Source organism: Sardina pilchardus, chromosome 8 (assembly GCF_963854185.1).
Source record: "Sardina pilchardus chromosome 8, fSarPil1.1, whole genome shotgun sequence".
NCBI lineage: Eukaryota > Metazoa > Chordata > Actinopteri > Clupeiformes > Clupeidae > Sardina > Sardina pilchardus.
In genome coordinates, this window is record NC_085001.1 from 20587898 (window position 1) to 20611544 (window position 23647).

At 41.6% G+C, this 23647-nt stretch overlaps 3 protein-coding genes across 3 annotated transcripts; 1 reads left to right on the forward strand and 2 right to left on the reverse strand.

Annotated features, from left to right (window-relative positions):
• Positions 1-1109: 1109 nt before the first annotated feature.
• araf (A-Raf proto-oncogene, serine/threonine kinase) lies at positions 1110-14734 on the reverse strand. Its single transcript, XM_062543175.1, has 16 exons — positions 14652-14734; positions 12759-12970; positions 12373-12476; positions 11407-11509; positions 11150-11304; positions 10894-11016; positions 10646-10790; positions 10384-10408; positions 9829-9956; positions 9493-9695; positions 8493-8669; positions 7959-8005; positions 7620-7738; positions 7305-7436; positions 6245-6379; positions 1110-5816 (listed from the first exon to the last, which is right to left on the reverse strand). Exons 2-16 carry the CDS (start codon positions 12864-12866, stop codon positions 5676-5678), a joined length of 1845 nt encoding a protein of 614 aa, XP_062399159.1. The 5' UTR covers positions 12867-12970; positions 14652-14734; the 3' UTR covers positions 1110-5675.
• A 464-nt stretch (positions 14735-15198) lies between these two features.
• Positions 15199-18931, reverse strand: imp4 (IMP U3 small nucleolar ribonucleoprotein 4). Its single transcript, XM_062544040.1, has 9 exons — positions 18844-18931; positions 17997-18105; positions 17677-17760; positions 17484-17593; positions 17257-17389; positions 17006-17160; positions 16025-16119; positions 15854-15927; positions 15199-15737 (listed from the first exon to the last, which is right to left on the reverse strand). Exons 1-9 carry the CDS (start codon positions 18844-18846, stop codon positions 15625-15627), a joined length of 876 nt encoding a protein of 291 aa, XP_062400024.1. The 5' UTR covers positions 18847-18931; the 3' UTR covers positions 15199-15624.
• Positions 18932-20473: 1542 nt separating this feature from the next.
• On the forward strand, positions 20474-22924 carry si:ch211-102c2.4 (uncharacterized protein LOC568178 homolog). The gene is made up of 5 exons (XM_062543180.1): positions 20474-20561; positions 21413-21709; positions 21974-22063; positions 22165-22184; positions 22276-22924. Exons 1-5 carry the CDS (start codon positions 20507-20509, stop codon positions 22357-22359), a joined length of 546 nt encoding a protein of 181 aa, XP_062399164.1. The 5' UTR covers positions 20474-20506; the 3' UTR covers positions 22360-22924.
• Positions 22925-23647: the final 723 nt, after the last annotated feature.

Below are 23647 nucleotides of genomic sequence, written 5' to 3' on the forward strand. Positions count from 1 at the left end.
CATCCTCACTACTTTGTTGTACTGCAATAACACATCTTTTGCCTTCAAAACACAAAGAGCCCAAAACTCTACTGCACATATAAAGGCTCTTAAATACTTCCTGTTTCATACATTCTGCCATTTCACCCATGCGGGGCGCTCACTTCTTTAGTATTACTGCTCAGTATAGTTTTGGTTCTTAGAATGGCTGTGGCTTCAACAGGAAGTACTGTACTCAACGAAACGGGTGGGGGTGTTTTGTCTGAAAAAAGTCCCTACCCATATCCATAGATACTGATATAACACTCTCAAAGTAAACTTTGTGTGTATAAGCCGCAGGGCAGTGTTTTGTGCAAGTTAAAAGAAACAAAACCATATTAACCGCCCCCCTGTATTAACAGCATAGCTGAAGAAATGTTGCCAAATCAATGTATAAGCCGTGGCTAATAGTCTGGAAATTACGGTAGTGAAGATGAGCTCACCAGACAGATGTTCTGTTGAATTCTAATTTCAACTCTCAACCTGTAAAGGTCAGCACTGACTATCATTGCATGCGCTGTAAATTACCTTGAATAAAAGCTCCATGGCTTCCCCCACCCTACAAGTACAAAATAGCTTACTAGTTTACTATACTGCCACAGGTTGGGGCTAATAAAAAAAAAAAACTGACAAGATTGGATAAAAATGTGTTTTCTCCCCCACCATTCTCTCTCTATAAGAAGGAAGCAATCAAATTGTATATGACAAAATGAAATGTCATGCCTTTTCCAAAACTTTCAAAAGATTTCCTAAATTCCATTTATCCAGGCCTGAAAAATGAGGTCTAACAATTCCATGACTTCTCCAGGTTTAACATGACTGGGGGAACCCTGATCCGTTCATTTGAACACTAGTTTGGTATAGTCTAGAGTCATGGTATAGGACACACACACACACACACACACACACACACACACACACACACACACACACACACACACACACACACACACACACACACACACACACACACACACACACACACACACACACACACACACACACACACACACACACACACACACACACACACACACACACACACACACACACACACACACACACACACACACACACAAACACAGTGCAAATACAAGCTACATCAGCAGTCCATGGTTTTATTTCAAGAATAAAATCCTGTCTCCTCCATATTTTAAGACCAAAAAAAAAAAAGAAAACTAAAAAAATACTAAGATTTTCCTTTACATTTTTTAAAATAATTTTGTTCTTTTTTAAACCATCACACAAAAAATAGAAACAAGTACAATTTCATAATTAAAAAAAAATGTAACTGTACACAGCAGAGTACAACTTTTTTTCCACACGGAACACCCCAGAAAATCCTTTAAAACTATACACACAAAATTACTGCAATTTGCCTAAAAGTACGCAGAACTATGTCAACACATTAATTAAACAACCATTCTCTTCTCTGCTCAAAAAGGGGAAAAAAGGAAGAAAACAGTCTGACACTTCACCCTGGGGTTGTACATGACTGGGGAGGAATCTCAAAGAGGAATTTAATTAGTTTGGAAGCTTTTTACAAATCACTTTAGAATCACTTTAGTTGGTGTTGACGTCACATGGTCAAAATCAAAGTGATGCATCACTTCACCAATGATCAGAAATAACTTGATGAATGGCTTTTTCTTGAGTCAACACCATCATTTTTTTTTAACAAAAGTTTGTTAACCATTATTTTACTGGGGCTCAAAATTCCACCTGGTCTGTAGGCCAGCAAATTACTGCCTCATACCGGAATGATTAAATATGAAAAACACTATACAGTACACTACAGTTATATGTGCAAGACTTATCATGATATTAGGAGTTCAATCTTGTGCATATTTGTTTCTAGCTAGAGCCTGATTTGGGACCATCATGCAAAATGCTGCCCCCTCCCTCACATAACCACCAACGAATTCCATTTTGGATTCTTTGGAGATTCTACACTACCAAATGGAGGAAAGGACACTAGAGAGAGCCTAGCATGATAGACAGAGGACAAAATGGTGGTGGTGGTGGAGGTGTGTGTGCGGGCGGGGGTGGGGTGGGGGGGGGGGTTGTTATTGTTTGGACACACATGAAGAGACATGCACTGACGCATCTTTTGTGTCACACCAGACACCATCATGTCAGTAAAGCCTTATCCTGCCTGCTCAGATTGACTTTGTGCCTATTAGTCCCCAGCCAACAGAAATCATGCAACAGATAATATATCGCCTGACTGCAGGTAATAAATAGTAATGGATTCACTCTTTTTTTCAGCGGACATGCTCTTAATGCCCAGGAAAAAGTGTGTGCTATTCATCGTCGACCGAAGCAATCTCCTTAAAATTAAGCATTTTATAGAGGGGTACCCAGCCCCATTTCAAATACAAAAAAAAAAACTATAGACTACAACCTACATTTCAACAATAAAATGAGTGTCAGTTGTTTGTTCTGTAACATTTTAGCCAATAAATTATGCACAGAGAAACCCATTTCAGTTGTCTTCCCCTCGTGCGAGGCTCATGTCGAAACACTCAAACACCACAGCCTCTGCTCTTCTGCTAACGTCTGAATCTGCATCTAGTGCGTGGTTAAACCCACACAGGAATGAGATATGTGATCCACACGTATGTGGTCCAACTAGCGCAATATCTTTAGTCCTGCTCAGAACATTGCCCCCTTGTGGTTTTCAGCTGCCCCTCATATGAAGTTAGGACTGCAGATAAAAATAGTAGCACACCAACATTGTGGTTGTAGACAAGTGCAATCATATTCATTTTCAGTTTTTCTTCCCTCTTCAACATCAAGAAAGACAAAACGCATTTCCTAGTTTGATCACGAGTTCTGTGCAACAGGTCTGTTGCTACGACTACCTGAACAACAACAACAAAAACAACAGGTTTTTTTTGAAGATGTACTGTTTTGGTCTCTGAAACCACTGCACTGACCAACTTGGCCATCTTGATAAAAAACGATGATTGAGGAGTCGACATTGAGAAGCTTGCCCAAACTGAGGCTGCTGCACAAGATGGAGGCCAAAGGAGTGGAGGCCCTATCCACACAAAGGAGAACAGAAACTGTTCCATCACACACTGACACTGAAATGTCAACAGACACAACCTTGTAACCATTAGCCAAACAAGGAATAATCAAAAGCACGTTAAACAAATAACTCAAGACCCCACATAGCCTTAAACCAAGCACAAAACCCACAAGACATACTTCCATTTTACAGTTAAAGAGAAGTAATTTAAAACAATCATTAAAACCACGTCACTTTGTTAGACAGATCATGCCAAAACGGCTATTTCTATGTGATGGTGCATTCTTTATGCCGGCAATGTGCTTACAGTATTACAGAAAGTGGTCTTTTCTCTGTGTGTGATGCAAAGTGCCAGTACACTGTGTAACTTATAAAATAAATAAAACGGAAAGAAAAAGAAAGAAAAGCCAAATGACATTCAGCCAACCAGATATTGCAATAAGACGCACAACCAAAAATCAGCTGAGTGCTGCAAGCCATGCAGCCTGCTTTTAGCTGCACCAGCAGCCATGGAACCTCCACTGCAAGCAGCGTCTCTGCAAGGCCTCGCGGCCGCTGCAGCTGTGTCTGCTGGTGGAGAAGGGTGGGAGGGAGGGAGCGTCAGAGGGCGAGAAGGTGTCCTGCTGCTGCTGCTGCTGCTACTCTACTCTCATTCTAGGTCACCTAGAGTCTCTTCGCGTCTCCCCGACCTCATCTCTACGGCTCTGCAAGGACCTCAGAACTGAGCTTCCTCCGACAAGACGCGCACACGAGGAGATTGAAACGAATGGACGTCAGTGTGGTTTACGGAATGCCTTTTGTTTCTTTTTTTCTTTAAAAAGCCACTCTGTGTGAGGCCCATCTTCAAACAGTTGTGCCTACCTATCTGTTGTCTCTCTGCACCAATGTTCACTCGAGAAAGTGTTATTGCTCTGGTCAGATGCAAGTTCTTATCTTGTCTGCATCATGTGCAGTCTCAAATAGTAAATGCTAGACATAAAATGGAAACAGAAAAAAAACCCACCACAACTGACAAGCAGCACACTAAGATCTGACACGATCCAATATACTCCATTCAGGTTATTACTGGTTTCCAGGGAGATTGAAAAAAAAGGGGGGTTTTTTGCCTTTATGACAAAGAGAACTAAGGATAGATCATCCTTATTGTTTCTGACCGAAAGCAAAACTTTTATTGCACAAAGCGTAAGGACAAAAGCTTGAAATTGCAAGCGCCGCTGAAGTGAGACAACAGAGGAAATGAAACGTAAACAAGACATTTGCTTTGCACAAAATGCATTTAAATATTCGTATTCATTCCATGGACCAAGTCTTGTTGCGCCAAACTATGTGCCGCAATGCTGTCTTGACTCTGAGCAAATCAGATGTATTCTGTGCAATGGGCACTTTCAATTCATTGAGGCACTCACAAAAAACACATGATGTTGAACTGTTTATCAGTTCAGCTCTAAAATCAAGACAGCATGGCGGCTGTTTCGACTTCACAGACCCTAAGCCCACAATTTATGTGTTTCTGGTTGTCTAGCGACAAAGGAGCATTAGCCATCGCCATCGGCTTGGTTGCTCACCCACACCAAGATCCAGGGGTGCAATTAACAGTCCTCTCACCAGACCAGCTCTCACTCACAATTACTTTTGAATGACAAAGTGTAGCCACAGGGCTTTTCCTAAATTAGCAGCTCATGGTGACGGGGATTAAAATTGGTCTTGAAATGGAATGAAAACAGAAAAAAAAAAAATTAAGAAACAACATTGTTGTTCCATCTGGTCGAAAATAAAAAGTGGGGAGGGATTCGTACACATGTGCACTTGAGCAAAGAAGAGAACACGGCAGCTCAGAATGACATGATTATGTAAAAACTGATTGATGTTAAAAAGCTAGCTGATGTTAAAGGACTAATTAAAACTCTTGACTGATATATTTACATTCTGCTGTATAAAAGTAACAAAATAAGGACAAAAAAAACAAACAAACTGAAATCAGCAAGCCAGCCAGAAACTGAAATGAAATCACTGAAAAAACCACATACGAAAACACTCGAGTTGTCCCTGAAGTTTTTTAGTGGGGTTTCTGGACACATGTTTCCGTCTTCTCTCAAGAAGTATTTTCCAAAACAACAGATGAAAAGGGAGGGGAGGGGGGGACTTTAAACAACTTGGCCAGCATGACGCCAGCACAACACCATCAAATTCCAGGGAGCGCCACAAGATCGCTCGCCTCTCGCCAACCCAACCCAACTCTCTGATCTGCAGCACTACACAGTCGAAGCCTGCTTGCTGTAGTGCTGCAGCACCTAGGAATCCCCCGCTAAAACATATGGAGTTCGGCCAGATGTGTCTTTGAGAACCGCAAAGGGCTTTGTGTGCATGTATATTCCCAAACATATGTGCGTGTGTGTGTGTGTGTGTGTGTGTGTGTGTTTGTGTTTCTTGAGGCCAATACCCTGGTGCAGCTCAAAGGGGGAGGGGGGTATGGGCAGCAGCAGTCAGGCTCCAGAAGGAACTAGAGGGGCTGGAAAGTTGCTTGTTCTCTTTCTCCCTGCTTCTCTCACTCTCTCTCCATCTCTCTTTCTCTCTCCCTCTCTCTCTCTGTGGCACCCTCTGGCCATGACGTGGCATAGTGCCCTCACAAGGGCATGAGCCTGGTGGTGTGGAACAGCAGCGGGTTCAGGTCCTCGGCGTGCACGGCCCGGTGCAGGGAAGGCTCCGAGGCACTCCTCTCGATTTTTGGCAACAGGTCCTGGACCTGCTCAATGGACACCAGGATCTGTAGGCAACACACACAGACACACACACACACACACACACACACACACACACACACACACACACACACACACACACACACACACACACACACACACACACACCAAGAGTAGACAGATGTTACGTTTGATTGAGCTTGAGATGCCTCAGAGTAATTTGGGTCAACTATTCTGGAGGTTAACCTACAAGTTCAACCACAGGCTTTCACAACGTTTGAAATTCAGAGTGGTGACAGAGAACAACTGTAAACCGTTTTGGGGCTAAACCATGCAGATTAGCATATAATCTCTCTAAGTAGCACTTTAGCAGTATGTTTACCCATAATACAGCACCCACCCACTACCATCACTACATAATAGCTTTATCTCCCTCTGAAATCTTCACTGAACTCGGTCTGTGGTAGTCGTGTGATGTGGGCAGGTGACTCACCTGTGGGAATAGGGGCCGCTCGTCACGCTTGAATTTGAGACAGTCGATGATGAGCCTCTTCATAGACTTGGGGCAGTTCGCTGTGAGTTTACTGAGGTCTGGCGACAGGTATCCTCGGCCCACCATGAAGATGATCTGGGTGGAGGAAAAAAAACAAACAAAAAAACAGTCTTCATTAAAAGGGCGAGTAGGTACTAGTGTTTGTCTGTTTCCCATATTTAAATCAGACAGGACATCTGTCCTCAGACGTACAAGTGAGGTAGGTCCCACAATCACACTTTTGACAGATAAAACAACAAACAACAAACATTGGCAGTGGTATTTCAGAGGGTTTAAGAAGGATTTAGAAAGAAAAAAATGAGACCATCTTCAGTTCCTAGGGTAGCTATGCCAAGAGCTCAAATCATTGATTGAATAGAGGGGATCATTATAAATGTGGGAGTTTTGGAGCAGATATGGGACTGGAAAGAGCTCAAGAATACTCAGTGTGGTGCCAGCAAAAGAAAACATAAACACAAGTGCTCGCAGGGCAAGCTTCCCAGACGGGGATTAAGTCCAGTCTGAGACAAAATAGCATTCTGAATGAGCATTCTCCCAAAATAGCCAAAATGTTAGGGTGGGATTACTCTCAGATTTAAGAAACACTTCATGATCCAGTGACGCTGTAGCAGTGAAAAAGTGAAAAGTGGCACCATTATCCTTTGACTTAATCGTTCCTTCAAAAATGTCCTGTTTTTCTATTTACATAATCACAGCAACACATCTACTACACTAATAACAATAAATTAGGGATATTCGGCTTTCGGGTGAAATTTCAGGATGAACCTAAAAAATCCACTATAATCTTTACAGGTGAACTTAATGTGACCTTCCCTGCAAACTTTTGAATGCACATGTCCAACAGTTCAATGTTTCAACATTTAATCCAAAAGCCAAATATCCCTAACTTTCTGTGAGTAGTGTACATCCACATCAATCTTAAAATCAATCTTAATCTCCAGTTAAGCACTACAAGTTCCAAGCCAGGGCTCCATCTGCAGTAACCCGAGCTGTGGCTCACCTGATCCCGATTGTTGATGTTGGAGTAAGGCAGCGTGCTGGACATGAGCTCAAACAATACCACACCGTAGCCATAAACGTCTGACTGGAAGGTGTAGGGGTTGGTGTCCTGCATCCGGATCACCTCAGGAGCCTGTGGACACAAACACATGCCCGGAGGGGTAAAAAAAAAAGATGACTAACAACTTCAACTCTGAAGCTAAAAGGAACATAGTCTGTGATAAATCACAACGAAAACTGTTAGTATTGACTGTTACTATGTGATACAGCTCTTCCAAATTAGGGCCTGCGTGGCCTGCTGTTCTGCAGGACTCACCATCCACAGGATAGAGCCGCTGGGCTGCTCCACCTGCTGCGATCCCGTCCAGCGGGACTTCACTGTGGCCAGGCCGAAGTCGCCGATCTTCACCGTCCAGCCCTCGTGCAGGAAGATGTCTGGTACAGGAGGTCAGGAACAGGACAGCACAGCAGAGGGGGAAGGGGGAACTACTTGTAGAACATGAAGTCCACACAGGAAAGCAATACTTTCCCTTACTCAAGAGTGGCTTCCCTAATTCATGAAGTCATAAATCAGTCCAAAGGCGCTAAACAAGTATTTCCTCAAACAAAAGCAACAGTACACAACAATCTAAACAAAACAAAAATAAAAGGATACTGTTTGATTTCAGGTCCCGATGAATTATATTCTTGGCATGTAGATAACTAGATGGGAAAAAGGAAGTCACATTACAACATTAAAATCCAAGCAGCTGTATGGCTCAAACAACGATATATGTCTGACATGAATCAATGCTACTCCACTCTTCTACATGATTACATAAACAGGGCCTACAAACTCTGAGGACTGTGCTTCATGCTATATACAGTATGTATCTATATGTAGATCTCAGTTTTTCCTCTTTAATCAGATAGGACAGTAAAGAGTGAAAGGAAACGAGTGGGCGAGAGAGATATGCTGGGATCAGGAAATGATCACCAGTCAGATTTTAACCCGGGACCACACGAGCACTTGGACCTGAATGTGGTATCCTCACTGCAGCTACTTGCGGCACAGCCCAACATTTTTTTTTTTTACTTTTTGTTACCATCACCACCGTCTAACAAACTTGACTCTCATGACTCGTCCTCTATCGCTATCTCTCTGTGTGAGTCAGCGAACCGGTCGAGTAAACAGGCTGCACTCTCTTACTCCATGCCCTGTGCCGTTTGGCGCGCCACGTCGATGCGGCGCATGGTGTCGAACTTGGTCTCGATGACGTGCAGGTGGCGGTAGAGGCTGCTGCCCTCGCACCACTGCGTGATGATGGCGAAGTGGGGCCTCGTCATGAAGCCCATGAACAGCAGGATGTTGACATGGCGCGTCTTTCTGTAAAGGTCAGCCAAGAAGGAGAGACAGTGGGATAGAGAGAGAGAGAGAGAGAGAGAGAGAGAGGGAGGAAATAAAGGGAAACAAACAGAAAGATGCTGTTACTCACTCAACAAGGGCCATATTTCTAAAGGTCAGGCTTCCTTCAGTATGCACACTAAGTGCTGGGAAGAACTGATGCTACTATCTGGCCATCAAAACATAACCACTGTTTTCCATACTTCACTGTGGGCCCTAATGATGCTCATCATAACAAATGCCATAGACCACTGAGGTTCGCCTACGAAAAAGCTGCCATCTTTGACATTTGGTATCTTGCCATTTTTCTTCTGGGAAAATAACATGGAGATTTTGAATTATCGCACTTGTTAAACTCTCAAAGGGATGAACAAATCTGAAATGCAGACGTTTTGCTCAACATACTTTTATCCTTTGCATATCTTTGGTACATTAAGACGACAAATTTTGATTTTTGTTACCAAAGAACTAACTTGTAATGCAACTTGCCATAAGTAGTTAGCTTCAATTAACACCTAGATCTCCTTGCATGGGCAAAGATGGCCGTTTTTGTTCTTCAGAGGTCTATTCAACCTGGTTACCACTGCAGGCATGTATTGCATAAGTTACATAGTGTCACAGGGCAATTGACCAAAGGATAACATTGAAGTTCTCTTGACTTGATTACTTCCTCCTCTACATCTGATACTGTAAGCTAGCTTCTTCGTATGTGAAAGTGTCCACTCTTCAAGCTATTTGTCTCATAATAACCAGGCCGTGAGGGTGGCAGATGGCTGGTTCTAACCGTAGAGTATGGTTCTCTCACCGTAAGACCTGCATCTCGTTCTTGAAGGCCTGCAGTTGCTCGGGGGTGGGTTCCGTCACCTTGAGGATCTTGATGGCCACGTCGCCGTGCCACTTGCCCTTGAAGACCGTCCCGAAGGAGCCCGCTCCGATCCTCTTCTGGATGTTCACCTCCCGCGACTGCACCTCCCAGTAGTAGCTGGAGTCCCTGTAGCCTCCGCGATGCTGCGGCCATTCAAGTGAAATGAGATTAGCATCAAGACTAGCTCGGAGGAACTTCTGGGAAATGACTTAGCCGCGTTGCGCTAGCGGAGTGAAATTACTGATCTTGCGATTGTGAGAGACGCAAGCTACTGACCACTTTCTTTTTGTCGTCAGATGAGGAGGGTTTGCGCTCCTTGTGCTCTGAGGGGGATTTGGGGGGTCGTCGGCCAGGAGAGCCCAGGGAAGGGGGGCTGGTGGAGGGCTTGGGGGACGTCTCTGGTCCTGACACACACATGGGAACACGTCTCACGCGAATACAGACCACACACATTCTAACCACATACTTACGTGCTCACAACGAAAAACAGTCGTGAACTTTTGATAACTGTGAGAACATCCCTATTTCAAGTTTCTGTGTTTCAAGGCAGTTCCAGGGGTTAGCATTATGATGATTAAGCAAAATTACTGAGTTACTAATGTATGAAATCAAAGCAGATTTAGTAGGTTTAGGCTTAGTGCTCTAGTTTGCTTTGAACCTGTAAGGATTGTGTTGTGCGACAAGGCAAATAGCAAAGACTTACACGTGTGGTTAAACTGTTATGAGAAAACATATTTGACAACTCTGGGGTCAAATGTGTTTGACAAATATGAAGACTGATGACTAACTAAAATGAGTGTGATGGATGTCGTCATCAAAACAAAAACTCACCCATTGTGCTGTTTTTTATTGCTTCCTATGAGAACACAAAAATGAAAATAAAAAATGAAAATAATGGCAACGACTCACAAACCCATGACAAGTGTAGACACACACACACACACAAAAAAAAGTCAAACTTCCACAGGAATGCAAAAAACATTGAGAACATGAACGTAGAGGACATGACACATGAATGGGAGGGGGAGGAGACAGTGAACAGTGACTGTAGACTTTGTAATGTCGGACAGTCATGATGGCAGTGACCTCTCACCTCTATGATGCTGGTGCCAGCGGGTCCTACCGTGCTGACCATGTGGACGTTGGGCGTGGAGGTGGAGCGGTGCCGCTGCAAGGACTGGCCGTCAGCCCCGGGGAGGGGGAAGCGGAAGGCCGAGGTGGGGGACAGGAGGCTCAGCCTGTACGTTAGAAAGGATCGACTTAAGGGTGCGTCACAGTGGAGAGAGTGGACTGTGCTGGTGTTGGGTACTGAATATTCGCACAGGGGATAAAGGGACTTACCCGGTGGGGTCAGGTGTTAAGGCTATATCACTTTGTGACATGGAGCTGTCTGGCATCATCAGTATAGATATCTGAGGGCAGTCGTCTGTGTAATTGCTGTCCGTGTAATTGGTGGGGATTGATCTGTTAATATGAACCACAAGTGAACCATGAACTCTCTACGATAATACTATCAGCAACTCAAGCTTGATAACACAGTCAGAGTGCGTGGAGTGAGCTCCAAATGTCGCGTCTCCATACTGCTGAGGAGACTTACCGTTTTGTCATCGTATCCATGTCCACACACACTGTCGGGACTTTGCTGCTGCAGTGTTGGTGAAACTTGTAGCCACACGTCTGACATCTGAACCCGTTGAAAAGAAACTTGTGACAAAAGTCACAATATGCTAACTTGAAGAATGTTTTCCGGACCTGCAAAGACAACACAACAAGTAAGTCGGAGGCTCTGGTTAAGTAAGTCAGAGGCGGTTACTCAAAAGAGTTATGGGTGAAGAGGCAGCATGATTAACTTACATAGTTGTGCATGGTGAGAGGGACATCGTCAAGCACTTCCACCAGCAGTTCTTCCCCTACCAGTGGGGTGATGTCTGTGTTCCATTCAGTCAGCCTCTTACGACTGGAGCACAACAGAGAATCAATCAGATTACTAAGTCTAACTAACTAACTAACACCCTATGAACAGTGTCATATACCCTAACATCAGAGGAATAATGATTTCTCAACTCTCCCTCTCTACCTTTCTCTCTATAGTATATTATATATTACCATTGATGTACTTATTAATACTAACCATCATGACTTATAGTAATACTAACACACTCTATATCTCCCTTTCTTCCTCCACACCTCACCTGTGAGGTAAACCACTACCAGTCATCAGCCATCCTTGTGCCTGGCCCTTACCACACCTGAAGTCCCATCCCTATGACTGCCCTTCTATTGCCTGTTGCTGTCCCCTTGCCTGAATTCCTGGCCCACGCATCCGAACGACCCATTACTTTCCTAACAATTCCTAACCCCAATGGAAAATGTATGCACTACACTGGATTATTTGAACTTTCTGACACTAAAAATGACCTTACTGTACTATAACTGACCCTAGGCAGGGATGGGCCCTTGAGTCGTGGATCTGTCCGAGGTTTCTTCCTATATGTATCTACAATTCTAGGAGTTTTTCCTCGCCTCTGTTACTCATGGGCTCTCTCTTTGTTTAACACTCTGTAAAGGGGATGTGTAATGTTTTGGCACTCTATAAGTGAAATTAAATTGAAAATGAAATTGAAATTTCAAGTCTACACGTACACCTCCAATGAAAACAGTAGAATACACAAAACAAAAAATAACACTTGCACTACCTATTCGAAGACCTACTAAAAATATACACATGCTTTCAGTTGCTAAACCATACAAACCACATAGCTCTCTGCATTGTGGCCTGCGCTGTCTGACATGCTGTGAGTGTGTGATGGGTGCACTTACCCCTCCAGGAGCCGAAACACAGCGCAGCAGTCCTGGCTCAGGCCGCGCACTTTCAGGGCCTTATCTAAGCTGTCGTAAACGGTCTGCCCCGGCCGGACGTTCACCTGGTCACACATCACAGGGCAGCACTCATTACAATCAAAACAGTGGGGGGCAGTGAAGCTGCCGATACAATAGAATACTTGTCCAAACACGGCGCACATCAAAGGCAGATATATTCTTTCCCTGTTCCACAAAAATCACTGTGTCTGTCTGTGGAACATTTTCAACGTGCTTGCCAAGAGAATTATTTTTTAAAATCACAACCATGTGTAACAAGACCAGCAGCATGTATAAATGCACACAGACCAGCAAAAAAACTGGGACCAGATGCAAGAATTCCTCACCACTGTCCGCTGCTTGTTGGGGAGGTAGACGCGGATGGTGCCCCCACCACGAGGTACATCTTCGGGGCTGGTCTCCCCCGAGGAAGAGCAGGAGGATGAGGAGGACATGTTGCAACGACAGACGCAGACGGGGGGAGGCAGCAGTGAGAGACTTCAGCCGCAAGAGAGCTTCATCCACTGGGGCGCAGGAGGAAAGAGCCCTCACCTACAACCTGGTACACATGCAGTCTCATGTTAGATGCTCTGCACACACTCAGCAGAAACAGTATGGCCTATATTTCAGCATGAGCATGAGGCTAACCTCCCCCACCCTTACACACACACACGCACGCACGCACGCACACTGGGTGGGTCCATCTACTGTCTTTCTGATGCGGACATTTCATTTAATTTCTATGGGATTATTGTCTGATAACCACTAACAGTCTTTGCAGAGACCTATTTCTTTGAGAACACAATGTGATGCGAGGTAGTAACCTAAGCTATTTGTTAAATAACTGGGCCAGTCTGTGCAAGAGTGAATGCTTTAATATGGTAACAGCAGAATACTATCCAATACTCCTAACGATTGCCATTTAAAAGGCTGAATTATAATCCGTGGTACATAAAGTATCTTAAAAACTAACACTAGACACAATGAAATTCCAACCATTCAGGTCAGGCCTTGACTCATTGGTATTCACATGTATTTCGTTTAGATTTTGCTTCTATTTATATCAAATTTAAAGTACAAGGCAACAATCAATGCATACTGGTGTAAAATGACAAAGCATAATTTTGAATAACCATGACATAACAAAGACATCAGCACGTTGTCCACTGTCATTTCATCCTCTCCACTGATGAACATGAACATCAAAAACTTGCACTTATGTAACAGACCAGTTACCAATGTCCTTGCAATTCTATTAGTGGTGTAGCATTAGAAAGGCTTTGTTGTTACATTGTAACAAACCTTCGTGTGACCTACCATGCTTCTTTTTTACCTGAGTGACCTAAGACCTGAGAGGCGTGTAATGTACATTAACCTGGCTATCGCTGAGATAGCTAACTCAACGTCAGTTCAGTTGGATCAAACTTCGAAAGTCTCAAGACATTTTCTATCATTTTCCGTGAGGGTACAAGTTCAGCCAGCGCAGGAGTGACATGTGGGCACCCATTTAAGTAATGGTTGATATGACTGACAGCTAGCGTTATTGTTATTCATGTCAGTTAGCCAGCAAGCCAACGTTACTGGTTAAAATATATGACTTATAAGGTAGCGAGCAAGCTAACTAAGTTAAGTTATAATCTTTATGAAACTCTGGCCAGTAACCCAGGGCATCGATACAGTATGGTGACAATACGATACAATCTCTGATTGCATCCAAGACGCCAATGTCCAGTTTCCAAATGAACACGAAGTTGTATCGGAGATTTGGCAAGATAGTTAACCTAGCACGCTAGCTAGCAAGATGTGCAGCTAAAGGGGATTTGAGTGCTCATTAATATTTACAGTAGATGCCAAATACCTCTGTAGATCGTTGCTTAATCGACTGTGCAGTATATTATTTCGATAAAATCCAAGGCCCGCTGAACGTTTCTCGAGTTATTTATAGTTTCTTAATTCCCGTCAGGTGTTTTTTGTGCGTTCAAAGGAGGGAATGCTATTTTCATGAGGCGGAAAGGGATTAGATGGTCAGCTAGCCAAGTGTTAGGAAGCTAACCCTAGTAGCAGTGCTAATGTTAGCTAGCTATTTACTCAACAGTTCTCACATTGATAACCAACACAAACTTCCGTAAAATTCCCATAAACATAAACGCCTTTCCCACGCAGGAGCTGTGGCACCAATCGAATCTTGTTCTTAACACCAAACGACACTTAACAGTATGATTTGTGAGATAAATACTTACCTGAAGCAGCCATCTTGAATTCTAACAAGTCGGATCAGTAAAGAATTTCAGGGAAAGCGGAACACCTCCTGAACGCACCCTCATTGGTCCATTCCTTTGCACAAACCTAGTCCATCACAAGCAACTTATGAAGGGCGGGTACTATAACTTCATAAAACGGATGCTGTATTTTGTCCTGATTGTGAAAGTGTATACTTTCAGAAACGTGAAGGTGGCCCTGACAGCCCATGCAAATTCTCTGTTAAATCAGTTCATTACACTTGGACACACAATGATGTACAAGACACTTCACACAAATATTCAAGTATTACATTTTGGCAGAACCTGTTGGCTTTGGAAGGACTGGTGCAGATAATTTCTTGGCAAGCCTTCTTGGATGAATTCCTAAATGTCAAGGTGTGGTTGATTTTACATGATCAGAACATAAGACTCTTGAAATCCTATAGTTACTTAACTTGCCAGCCCAATGTCAAACCCTATAGATTCATACAAATCCACGCTGATTTCACAGGACATAAATGTGACTTCTGACTGCACTAACTGAATGTAAAATGTTTAATTGTTTAGTAGGGTAGTTCATTCCAGTACAAATAAACACATGATTATTTGTACAAAAATACAAAAATGATGTTTCCAGAAGGGGTAATGTGTCCGGTTGACATACACAACAAAGTAGCTTTAAGATATGCAGGACCAATCCCCTCACATGTGATTTACAAACCGTGGCAAACCGAAATATCTGTACATTAGATGTAGCGCAACATAGGGACATCCATTAAACTCTGTAAAATCAACAAGTCCAAGCCTGTGATCGCTGTATTAGGATTTTTTTGTCGTTAGGAGTAGTTGTCTCCTTTCCACGGTTCAAGAAGTCTGCAAGGTTCAAGTCTTTGAACAGAGCACCCTTCATTTTGAATCTTGAGTATGTCTCATTACTACAGAACACGAGTCCATTGTTTATGTACAGTCTTTATCACTCCACGCTTAAAAACTTCCTCTTCTTGGCAGTGCGTACATATGCATGGTGACGCCACTCGATGTCTGCTGTAGCTTCGTTCTCCAGGGTGCCAAGCTTGATCATGTACACTGATGGGAGAACATATGTAATTACAACACCGTGTTTGCATAGTGTAATAACTTGATTGAACCAGTAAAATCTATACAGAGAAGAGAATGAGATCTATGTCTATAACTTAACTTACACTTCATTTCAAATCTGGGTCCCACTTCTGACAACACAACATTCTTGTGGTCCGTTTTCTTATATGTATGGTGTCTGAAAATAAGAATATAAAGCTCAATAAACATGAAATGTTTTTTGATATACCATATGAAATTCCAATAACATTGTTGTTTTGCCATTACTGTCTCACCTGAATGAGATATAGTCATCACCATTGGCAAAGGTGATCACACGTCTGCTGTCATCTTTTGGTACTGGGAACAGGTACTTGAGGATATTTGATACCTGATAAACGTCATAAAAATACATTAATCTTTCCCATTTTACTTTCACTGAATTCATTTGTAGCTTGAAGGAATTTTGTACTGCAGCCCTCTGCCAAAGCCACTTCTACATTGTTAGACTAAAGTCAGGCGAATTAAGGTGTTTGGAGGCTAAACGCATCCCTATGATCACGTCTGGTGCTTAATTGTGCCACCACAGGGGTTCCTCAGGCCTACTGTCACCGGGTTTCTGGTCTCACCTTTACAATCTGGCCAATTTGTGCTTACTGGTGCTTGAGGTAGTGTCAAGTTGAAAAGTGGGATTAAGCAACGAATCAGGTACAAAGACAATTCAGGGCCAAAACAAGTTAGATATTAGATATGTCTTATATTACATTTAGGCCGTCAGACTGTCTGTGAAATGTACAGCTAAGTTAACTTCTAAAACACCACATTGTATAAAGGAATATAGCCTACCTGCTTTGCACAATGCTTTATTTGTACGTTAGCTTAATATTCTACTGGGCAAATGACTTCTGATACAATGCTTGAACTTCCCTCGTTTTATCTGGGTATGACGTTTATACTGCATTGTGGGCGAGACTTAGAAGGGACTATCAGCCTGATAATGGGAAGCAAATGTTTTTTCGATTTGGGCAGCGTCAAACCTGGCCATTATCACCTGTAAGCTGGTATATTGCCTTATCTCGGCCTGGCTCGATAGTGGGTTTGCAGCTAATGGGTTCTTTGTTGGCCCATGATATAAATGGTCTCATAGTTTAATGTCTAATCCTACTGACAAATAGAAAAACTACAGTAAGCAGATCGAAAACATAAACTCTGTGGTTGAAGTAACTAAACAGGCAAGTTCTTTTGACCATACAGAGAGCACATTCAACATGTCTCACCCTTCTGCCAAGTCGTGAGGTAAAGTTGTGAAAGATGAGATGCGGGTAGGCCTCTGACATTGTGCCAATGTCTGGGACGTCATGTCTCATCACCACATTGTATAACGTGAAGTATGCTGTTGGTCCGAATGGAAGATGGCATACTACAAGTCCGTCTACAAAGTACATAATGGAGACATCATTATTCACATTTGCTCAAATGAACATCATCTTCTGAGAAGGTTTTGTCTAAAAATGGCACTCCAACTCACCTGGCTGTCCTCTGGTCTCGTGAACTATGACAAGGTCAGTGACACTGTTGGCCTTGCAGGCATGGACCAGTGCCTTCACTTCATGGTTTCCTCTGTTCATGCGTTGTGCACCAGGAAACAGCAGCTTCACTTCCTTTAGTCAAAACCACATTACAGGACAATCAGCAGCTGGCACTGTTACTCACCTAAGGCGATTCAGTGAGCATGTAGGCTAGATAGAGACTCACTTTAGCAAACATCTTCAGCCTGGAACTGGGATCTCTAGATGTTGTGATCATGACCTTAGGGTCCTCCACACCAGCCCACTTGTACTCATCATCCATATGAGAACTGACACCTGTGAACATAACAGAACCAACAGAATAAGGAGAAGGCCTAAAGGAAAGATAGCAAACAAAGACACTTCACAATTTCCTTTACCTTCAGCGCCCTCATCATCGTACTCCAACAATTTCTGCAACTTCAAGGCCTCCTTGCGCACTTCGCTTGGAATTAATTTATTCTCTGTTGAGAACAAAAAGACAGGAATAGTTAACAAAATCAGTGATTAGAAGATCTTGAATGAATCTTTCACTGTAGCCTACTGAAAATAGTGTTGATCACTTAACATCAACATCAGCAATAACAATACAAATCTATCTATATGATCAATCATATGCAAACATATTCTTGAAGCAGAACTGACTACTTGTCATGGATAAACCAATCTAAATGACAGAATATCTGATTGGTGTGTTTACCATCAAGAGAGGTTTTAAGCTTCTGTTTTTTCTCCTCAATGGTGCGCAGTCTGTCCTCTTGCGCCTTCCTGTACAGATATTCCCGTCTTAATCTTACCTCTCTCCGCAACTAGAATGGAACAACAACATGCATGAGGTTACTATTCCAACAATCCAGCTGCAGACAGCATTACAATATAAAAGTATTGTAAAGAAATGTTTCAGTGTGTCATGTTTCTTGTTTTTATGATCCTTTTTGAATGTAAATGTCATGATTTTAAATGTCAGTTTCTATAATCACTGATGCTACACACATGCATGTGGATATCCATCACAACAGAACACAACAGATGATGAAAGTACTTTCAATTAAGTCTACACCAGACCTTAGCAAAGCATGTTTATGAGCCTCCACCTGAAATAACGCAATACTTATACAATACAGTACTCATGTGTTTGCATTTACAGTAACGCTATGACACTCCAACACACATGTATGCCATGCATACTGTCTTCCACATAGACAAGACACAGAGTTACTGTTCTAACTATGCTAGCTCACGCTAATGTGTACCTGTGAAACACAGGGGATAGTCTCCCACATCATAAAACATATCAATGTAAACATACCGACATTACCTCGCATGTAAAGGCATATGTTTATTTTGCTCAAACAGCACCTGAGTAGAATTTGATTCAGTGGCTAACGTTAGCTAACTAGCATGCTAACCTACAAGGTAAGGTTTCTAGGTAAATTAGCACATACATTAAACTGTTATTTATTTGACCGTTTTCTTCCCGTGTTTCCCATGATACGCTATATGTTATGATAACTAAAAAAATAAGAATTATTAATGAAGAAACCTACCATTTTGGCGTGGACTGTGTCGTCTTCCTACTCTTTTTCACATGTGCAGCATACACATCAACTGAATAACAGCGATGGTCATTGGATAACCCTAACAGCCAATCAAATTGCGCACACGAAACCAGCCGTATAAACATTCAAAATAAGAGTCTCTTAGCTCTTAACAAATGAAAAGTCATACAATTTCACAATTTCCGGGTATAGCAATTTAATCAAGGGTCTCGTGTGTAAGGTTTTCGTGCATTATTTATGGATCTAAGAAACATGACCACATTACACCTGTGTTGGCTAAACTTCACTGGCTCCCTGTTGAACAAAGAATTAATTTTAAAATTCTGCTCTTTGTTTATAAAGCCTTACATGACTTAGCACCTCAATACATCTGTGATCTCTTAATTCCTTACTGTCCTCCTAGACCTCTTCGTTCTTCCTCACAATGGCTTCTTTCTATTCCCTCTGCTTCACTTAAATCCAAAGGTGACAGAGCTTTTTCTGTCTATGCCCCCCAACTCTGGAATAGCCTTCCTGATACTGTCAAATCTTGCCCCACTATTACTAGCTTTAAATCCAACTTAAAGACTTACCTCTTCTCCCTAGCTTTTAACACTCCCTGACCTCTCCACCTCTCCCTCAAATGTTTCCTTTTTGTTTATCTCCACTGTTGTGTTAACTTCTTAACTTTTCTTTAATTTCTTATTTGTTTTTATTTTTAGTTTCTATGTTTCATTAATATTATCACAATGCCCATCCTTTTGCCTACTAATATTGTATTATTATTATTATTATTATTGTTATTATTATTGATGATTATTATTATTGTTATTTATTTGTTCTATGTAAAGCACTTTGGTGCAATGCTGTTGCTTTTAAATGTGCTATATAAATAAAATTTGACTTGACTTGACTTGACTATTTACTTAATAATTGAAAAGTTTCTGCAGAGGGGACTGTAAGTATTTCGGATAAACAGCAGACTAGGCTATTTAATTAATAGCTAGCCTATTTAAAGCAATTTTATGAAATTATGTGATGTGTTTATGTCTTGTCTAGCCTATGTGTAGGCTATTTAGTTAATGTGATAATGTGTGTTGAAATATATTTGTTACAATGTTAATCAGTGAAAAGCTGTCAATAGGCCTACCTCTAGAGTGGATGCTTGTGATGATGTTTGAATTGTATTTATTTTTTCTAAATGCAAAATAATATTTTTTTTTAGAATTCCTACATTCCTTTAGGCCTACATATTTTTGCCCATTAGGCCTGACTATGCTGCAGATGATACACTGATTTGGCAACTCAGATTGGCTTATCATCTGGCCATTTATTATTGTGTCTTTTCCTTTACTACATTGAATGGTCTAGCTTTGCTGCAGGCAATTATGGGGGCCAGCTCCTCCAACCCCCCCCCCCCCCCCCCCCCCCCCCCCCCATTCCACCTCTGTCTGTCTAAAAAAGGATAGGTATTCCGTGCTGTAGGGCTAATATTTCTGCAATAAAACACCAGTGTGTGGGAGAAAGAGAAGAAATGGTAATTAGCCTACAGCTTTTTAAGGGCTGATGATTTTTTTTTCAAATTAGTGGCTTACCATTTCCTCTCACTTCAACTTCCTACAACTTAAAGAAGCTGTGAGAGGATGTGTCTGGTCTTTGCGTCAGCGAAAGTATGTGTGGAATGCACTTATATCATCTTGTACTCATATTTGTGCTTATTTTGACAGGTAAGTTCTCCGCATTTCACATATAGGCCTATATATGTATTCATCATATCTATCTATCTATCTATCTATCTAGTATCTATCTATATATATATATATATTTCTAATGAACACGTAGCTAGTGCTGAGGTATTACATTGGGAGTGATACAAATTGTACAACTATTAAGGCAACTGCATTGATTTCATGTGTATATCGGTATCAATAGATTTTGTATGAGCTACACATTTTTTTTTTCAGTAACTCAATCTTTCTAACACAAGATAAGACTTATGATAGAGAATTGACTTGTACTGTTGCTCTTTACAACATTTGATCCATACTGATAGCTGATCCGTATATGACTACATCAACTCTACAAAAAAAAATCATAAATGTTCTTCTGAAGTGAATTAATTATATTTTGCCATATGCTTTTTCGATAAGTTGTGACATAGTACCACCAACTTGTCTAAAGGAAATATAATTAAATGGAGAGTTTGGTTCCAAAACGCTATCCAATTTAAAACAACATTAAAAAGACATGTTATTTCATTGTGTATTCCAGGAAATATCTATCAAATTGCAGTTGTGTTGTTTGATTGGGTAAAGTTAAATCAAATAACAATATCCAAAAACATTTCTACTGAAACTACGCAGAAAACAAATTATGAAAATTTAAGAACATTAATTAAAAATGGATATCGCGTTTTGGAACCAAACTCCTCAAATATTTCTGTATGCATTTCAGACAATGTAAAATAGTGCAAAGATAAACAGTTATATTTCAATGACTGATTCAGGCAATTTAAGGACTATCATGTTATCTCATCATCACAGTATAAAAACATTCATTCAATTTTCCCATCCCTCAGAGTCTGACATATGTAACACAGAGGAGGGCCAGACTTTAGTCTGTCACTATGGTCAAGAGTATGCACACTTGGACAGGGTCTGGTGCAAGAAAGACTCTGAGAAGTGCTGTACAGGCTTTGCTTTTGGTAAGAAAATAAACTTAATTGACAACGGAAGCGTGGCAATAACTGACGACATGGCGAGTGCTTTCACAGTCACCGTGCAAAAACTGAGTCAAGGAGATGGAGTGTACTGGTGTGGCCTGATGTTTAAGAATCAAACCATCATCAAGCTGGCAGAGAAATACTTTCTAAATGGTGAGAGCCTGTTGTCTTGTCTGTTATTTATAGACCCCATGAAAAAAAAAAAAAAAAAACTGACACAGGAACTGCTTGTGCTCAGCTCAACAAGTTTTGGTTTCCTCATACTAATGAGGCCAAGAGTAGACAAGCTGTTTGACACTTCTTTACATGTGTTATCATATGCTTCAGTATCCTTTCAATACATAACAAAAATAAACAAATACTGTGACCCAAATCTTGGTCTCCAAACATGACATTTTACTCTTGCCTCTCTGACAGACTATTTGTCGTACGTGTGGAGCTTTGCACGCTGGATTCTCTTCCCTATTCTGCCATTGTCATCCTTCAGTACATGTATGCTTGCACGCAGTACGTATTTTCCAAGTATACCATGTGATATGTAATATCTACCTAAAGCAGGAGAACAATAAAAACACATGTCATGTTTACTCTCATTTCCCCACTTCTAGAAACAGCCAAGCCTGAAAAGGTATGTTGGTTGAATGCTCTGCAAAGAACATAAAATCAATTTGCTCACATTTCATTTGGATCACCAGCTCTTAACTTCTCTTTTACTGTAGGTGGATGATGGCACATACAGTGAAATCCCCTTGCGTGCCAGAGGCGCAGATGGTGACGCTGGCAACGCCGTCGCAGAGGAGTGATGGCTGAGGCAGAGTGGCGGTTGAGCATCTCCATCTTATCATAATGTTGCATCTCTAGTTCAGAGATTTGTGCTACTATGTTAATTGTACTGTTAACGGTGTTTAGACACATCAGCTAAAAATTATAGAATGTAATACCAATTATAAATATAATATAACATTTACCATGACTTAATTTTACTTTCATTAACTTGTGTTCAATGTTTTCTTATTTGCCTTTTCAGAATCTGGCACAAAAATGCGTGTGCAATATTTACCTCTTTAAGTCTACCACAATATACCACAAACACTGTTTTGACTGTAAAAAAAAATGTGCTGGCATTTATTTCACAAGTGCATACACATGTACTGATGACAGAATGTTCTTGATATTGAATAAACGTTAATTTAGGCTTAACTTCCAAGGATTCGCTCGGTCTCTGTTGTGAATATGAGACTCATGCACCACGGAGGAGGATAGTGCATTAATTCTTCCAAATGGACATTTAGTGGCGTTCAGAGGAAATGATTCAAATGCTTACTGCCATTTAGGTTGATGCATAGCTTCATAATAGAAACAAGAGAGTAAGAGAGCAAAGAACGTTTGCCATCTGTTGGTGTTCTAAAAGAGTTGAGGTCTATTGCAAAGAGCTGAGATGGTTCTCTTCATAGGCCAGCCATGTGCTTGCTGTTAACACATGACCTCTCATCACTGTATTTGTTGGGAGCAACACGACATACATGACAACAAGGCATGCGACAGTCACCATTTTTTTGGAGAACTCGGAACACCAATAATCTCTACATTTCAGTCACTCACAGAACAGAACACAAGTAGAAAAACAAACAAACAAACAAAAAAAAAAAAAACAGCAGAAGACAGAGACAAGCGGACAGTTCATGATTACACAGCCACACGGGCACAGGTGATGCGGTTTCATGGCGAAAGACTCTCATATGGTATGTAGTATCTGTACAGCAGTTTGACCAAGATGGAGATCCTTGAGGCCAACGTTGAGTTTAAGAGTCTGAGTGGTACAACCCCTGCGGCTCCTTTGCAGTCAAAACACATACAGCACTGCACTGCCCACACAGGTAAGTCACAAAAGCTTACTTGCAGGTAGTGAGATCCGTAGTGATAGATTGCATAAACCCAATCTCTTGGCAAGAGACACAACAAGAAAGCACATATCAGAAATACCTGACAAAAATATGTGATACAAATCTAACTTGCGCTTTTGTCAGGGTAAACTATGTTGAAGTTAGCTAGAGTTAAGGAACACACTTTCCCTATTCCCAAACTACTATT

Coding starts and splice junctions, on each gene's coding strand:
- araf (XM_062543175.1), bottom strand. CDS start 12,866: ATGTCCTCCTCATCCTCCTGCTCTTCCTCGGGGGAGACCAGCCCCGAA. Junction 11,510..12,372: donor GTGTTTCGGCTCCTGGAGGG/GTAAGTGCACCC, acceptor GTTGTGCTCCAG/TCGTAAGAGGCTGACTGAAT. Junction 8,670..9,492: donor AACGAGATGCAGGTCTTACG/GTGAGAGAACCA, acceptor TGACCTTTACAG/AAAGACGCGCCATGTCAACA.
- imp4 (XM_062544040.1), bottom strand. Junction 16,120..17,005: donor CCTCACGACTTGGCAGAAGG/GTGAGACATGTT, acceptor GACGTTTATCAG/GTATCAAATATCCTCAAGTA. Junction 15,928..16,024: donor GATGACTATATCTCATTCAG/GTGAGACAGTAA, acceptor TCTTATTTTCAG/ACACCATACATATAAGAAAA.
- si:ch211-102c2.4 (XM_062543180.1), top strand. CDS start 20,507: ATGTGTGGAATGCACTTATATCATCTTGTACTCATATTTGTGCTTATT. Junction 21,710..21,973: donor AGAGAAATACTTTCTAAATG/GTGAGAGCCTGT, acceptor CCTCTCTGACAG/ACTATTTGTCGTACGTGTGG. Junction 22,064..22,164: donor TACATGTATGCTTGCACGCA/GTACGTATTTTC, acceptor CCCCACTTCTAG/AAACAGCCAAGCCTGAAAAG.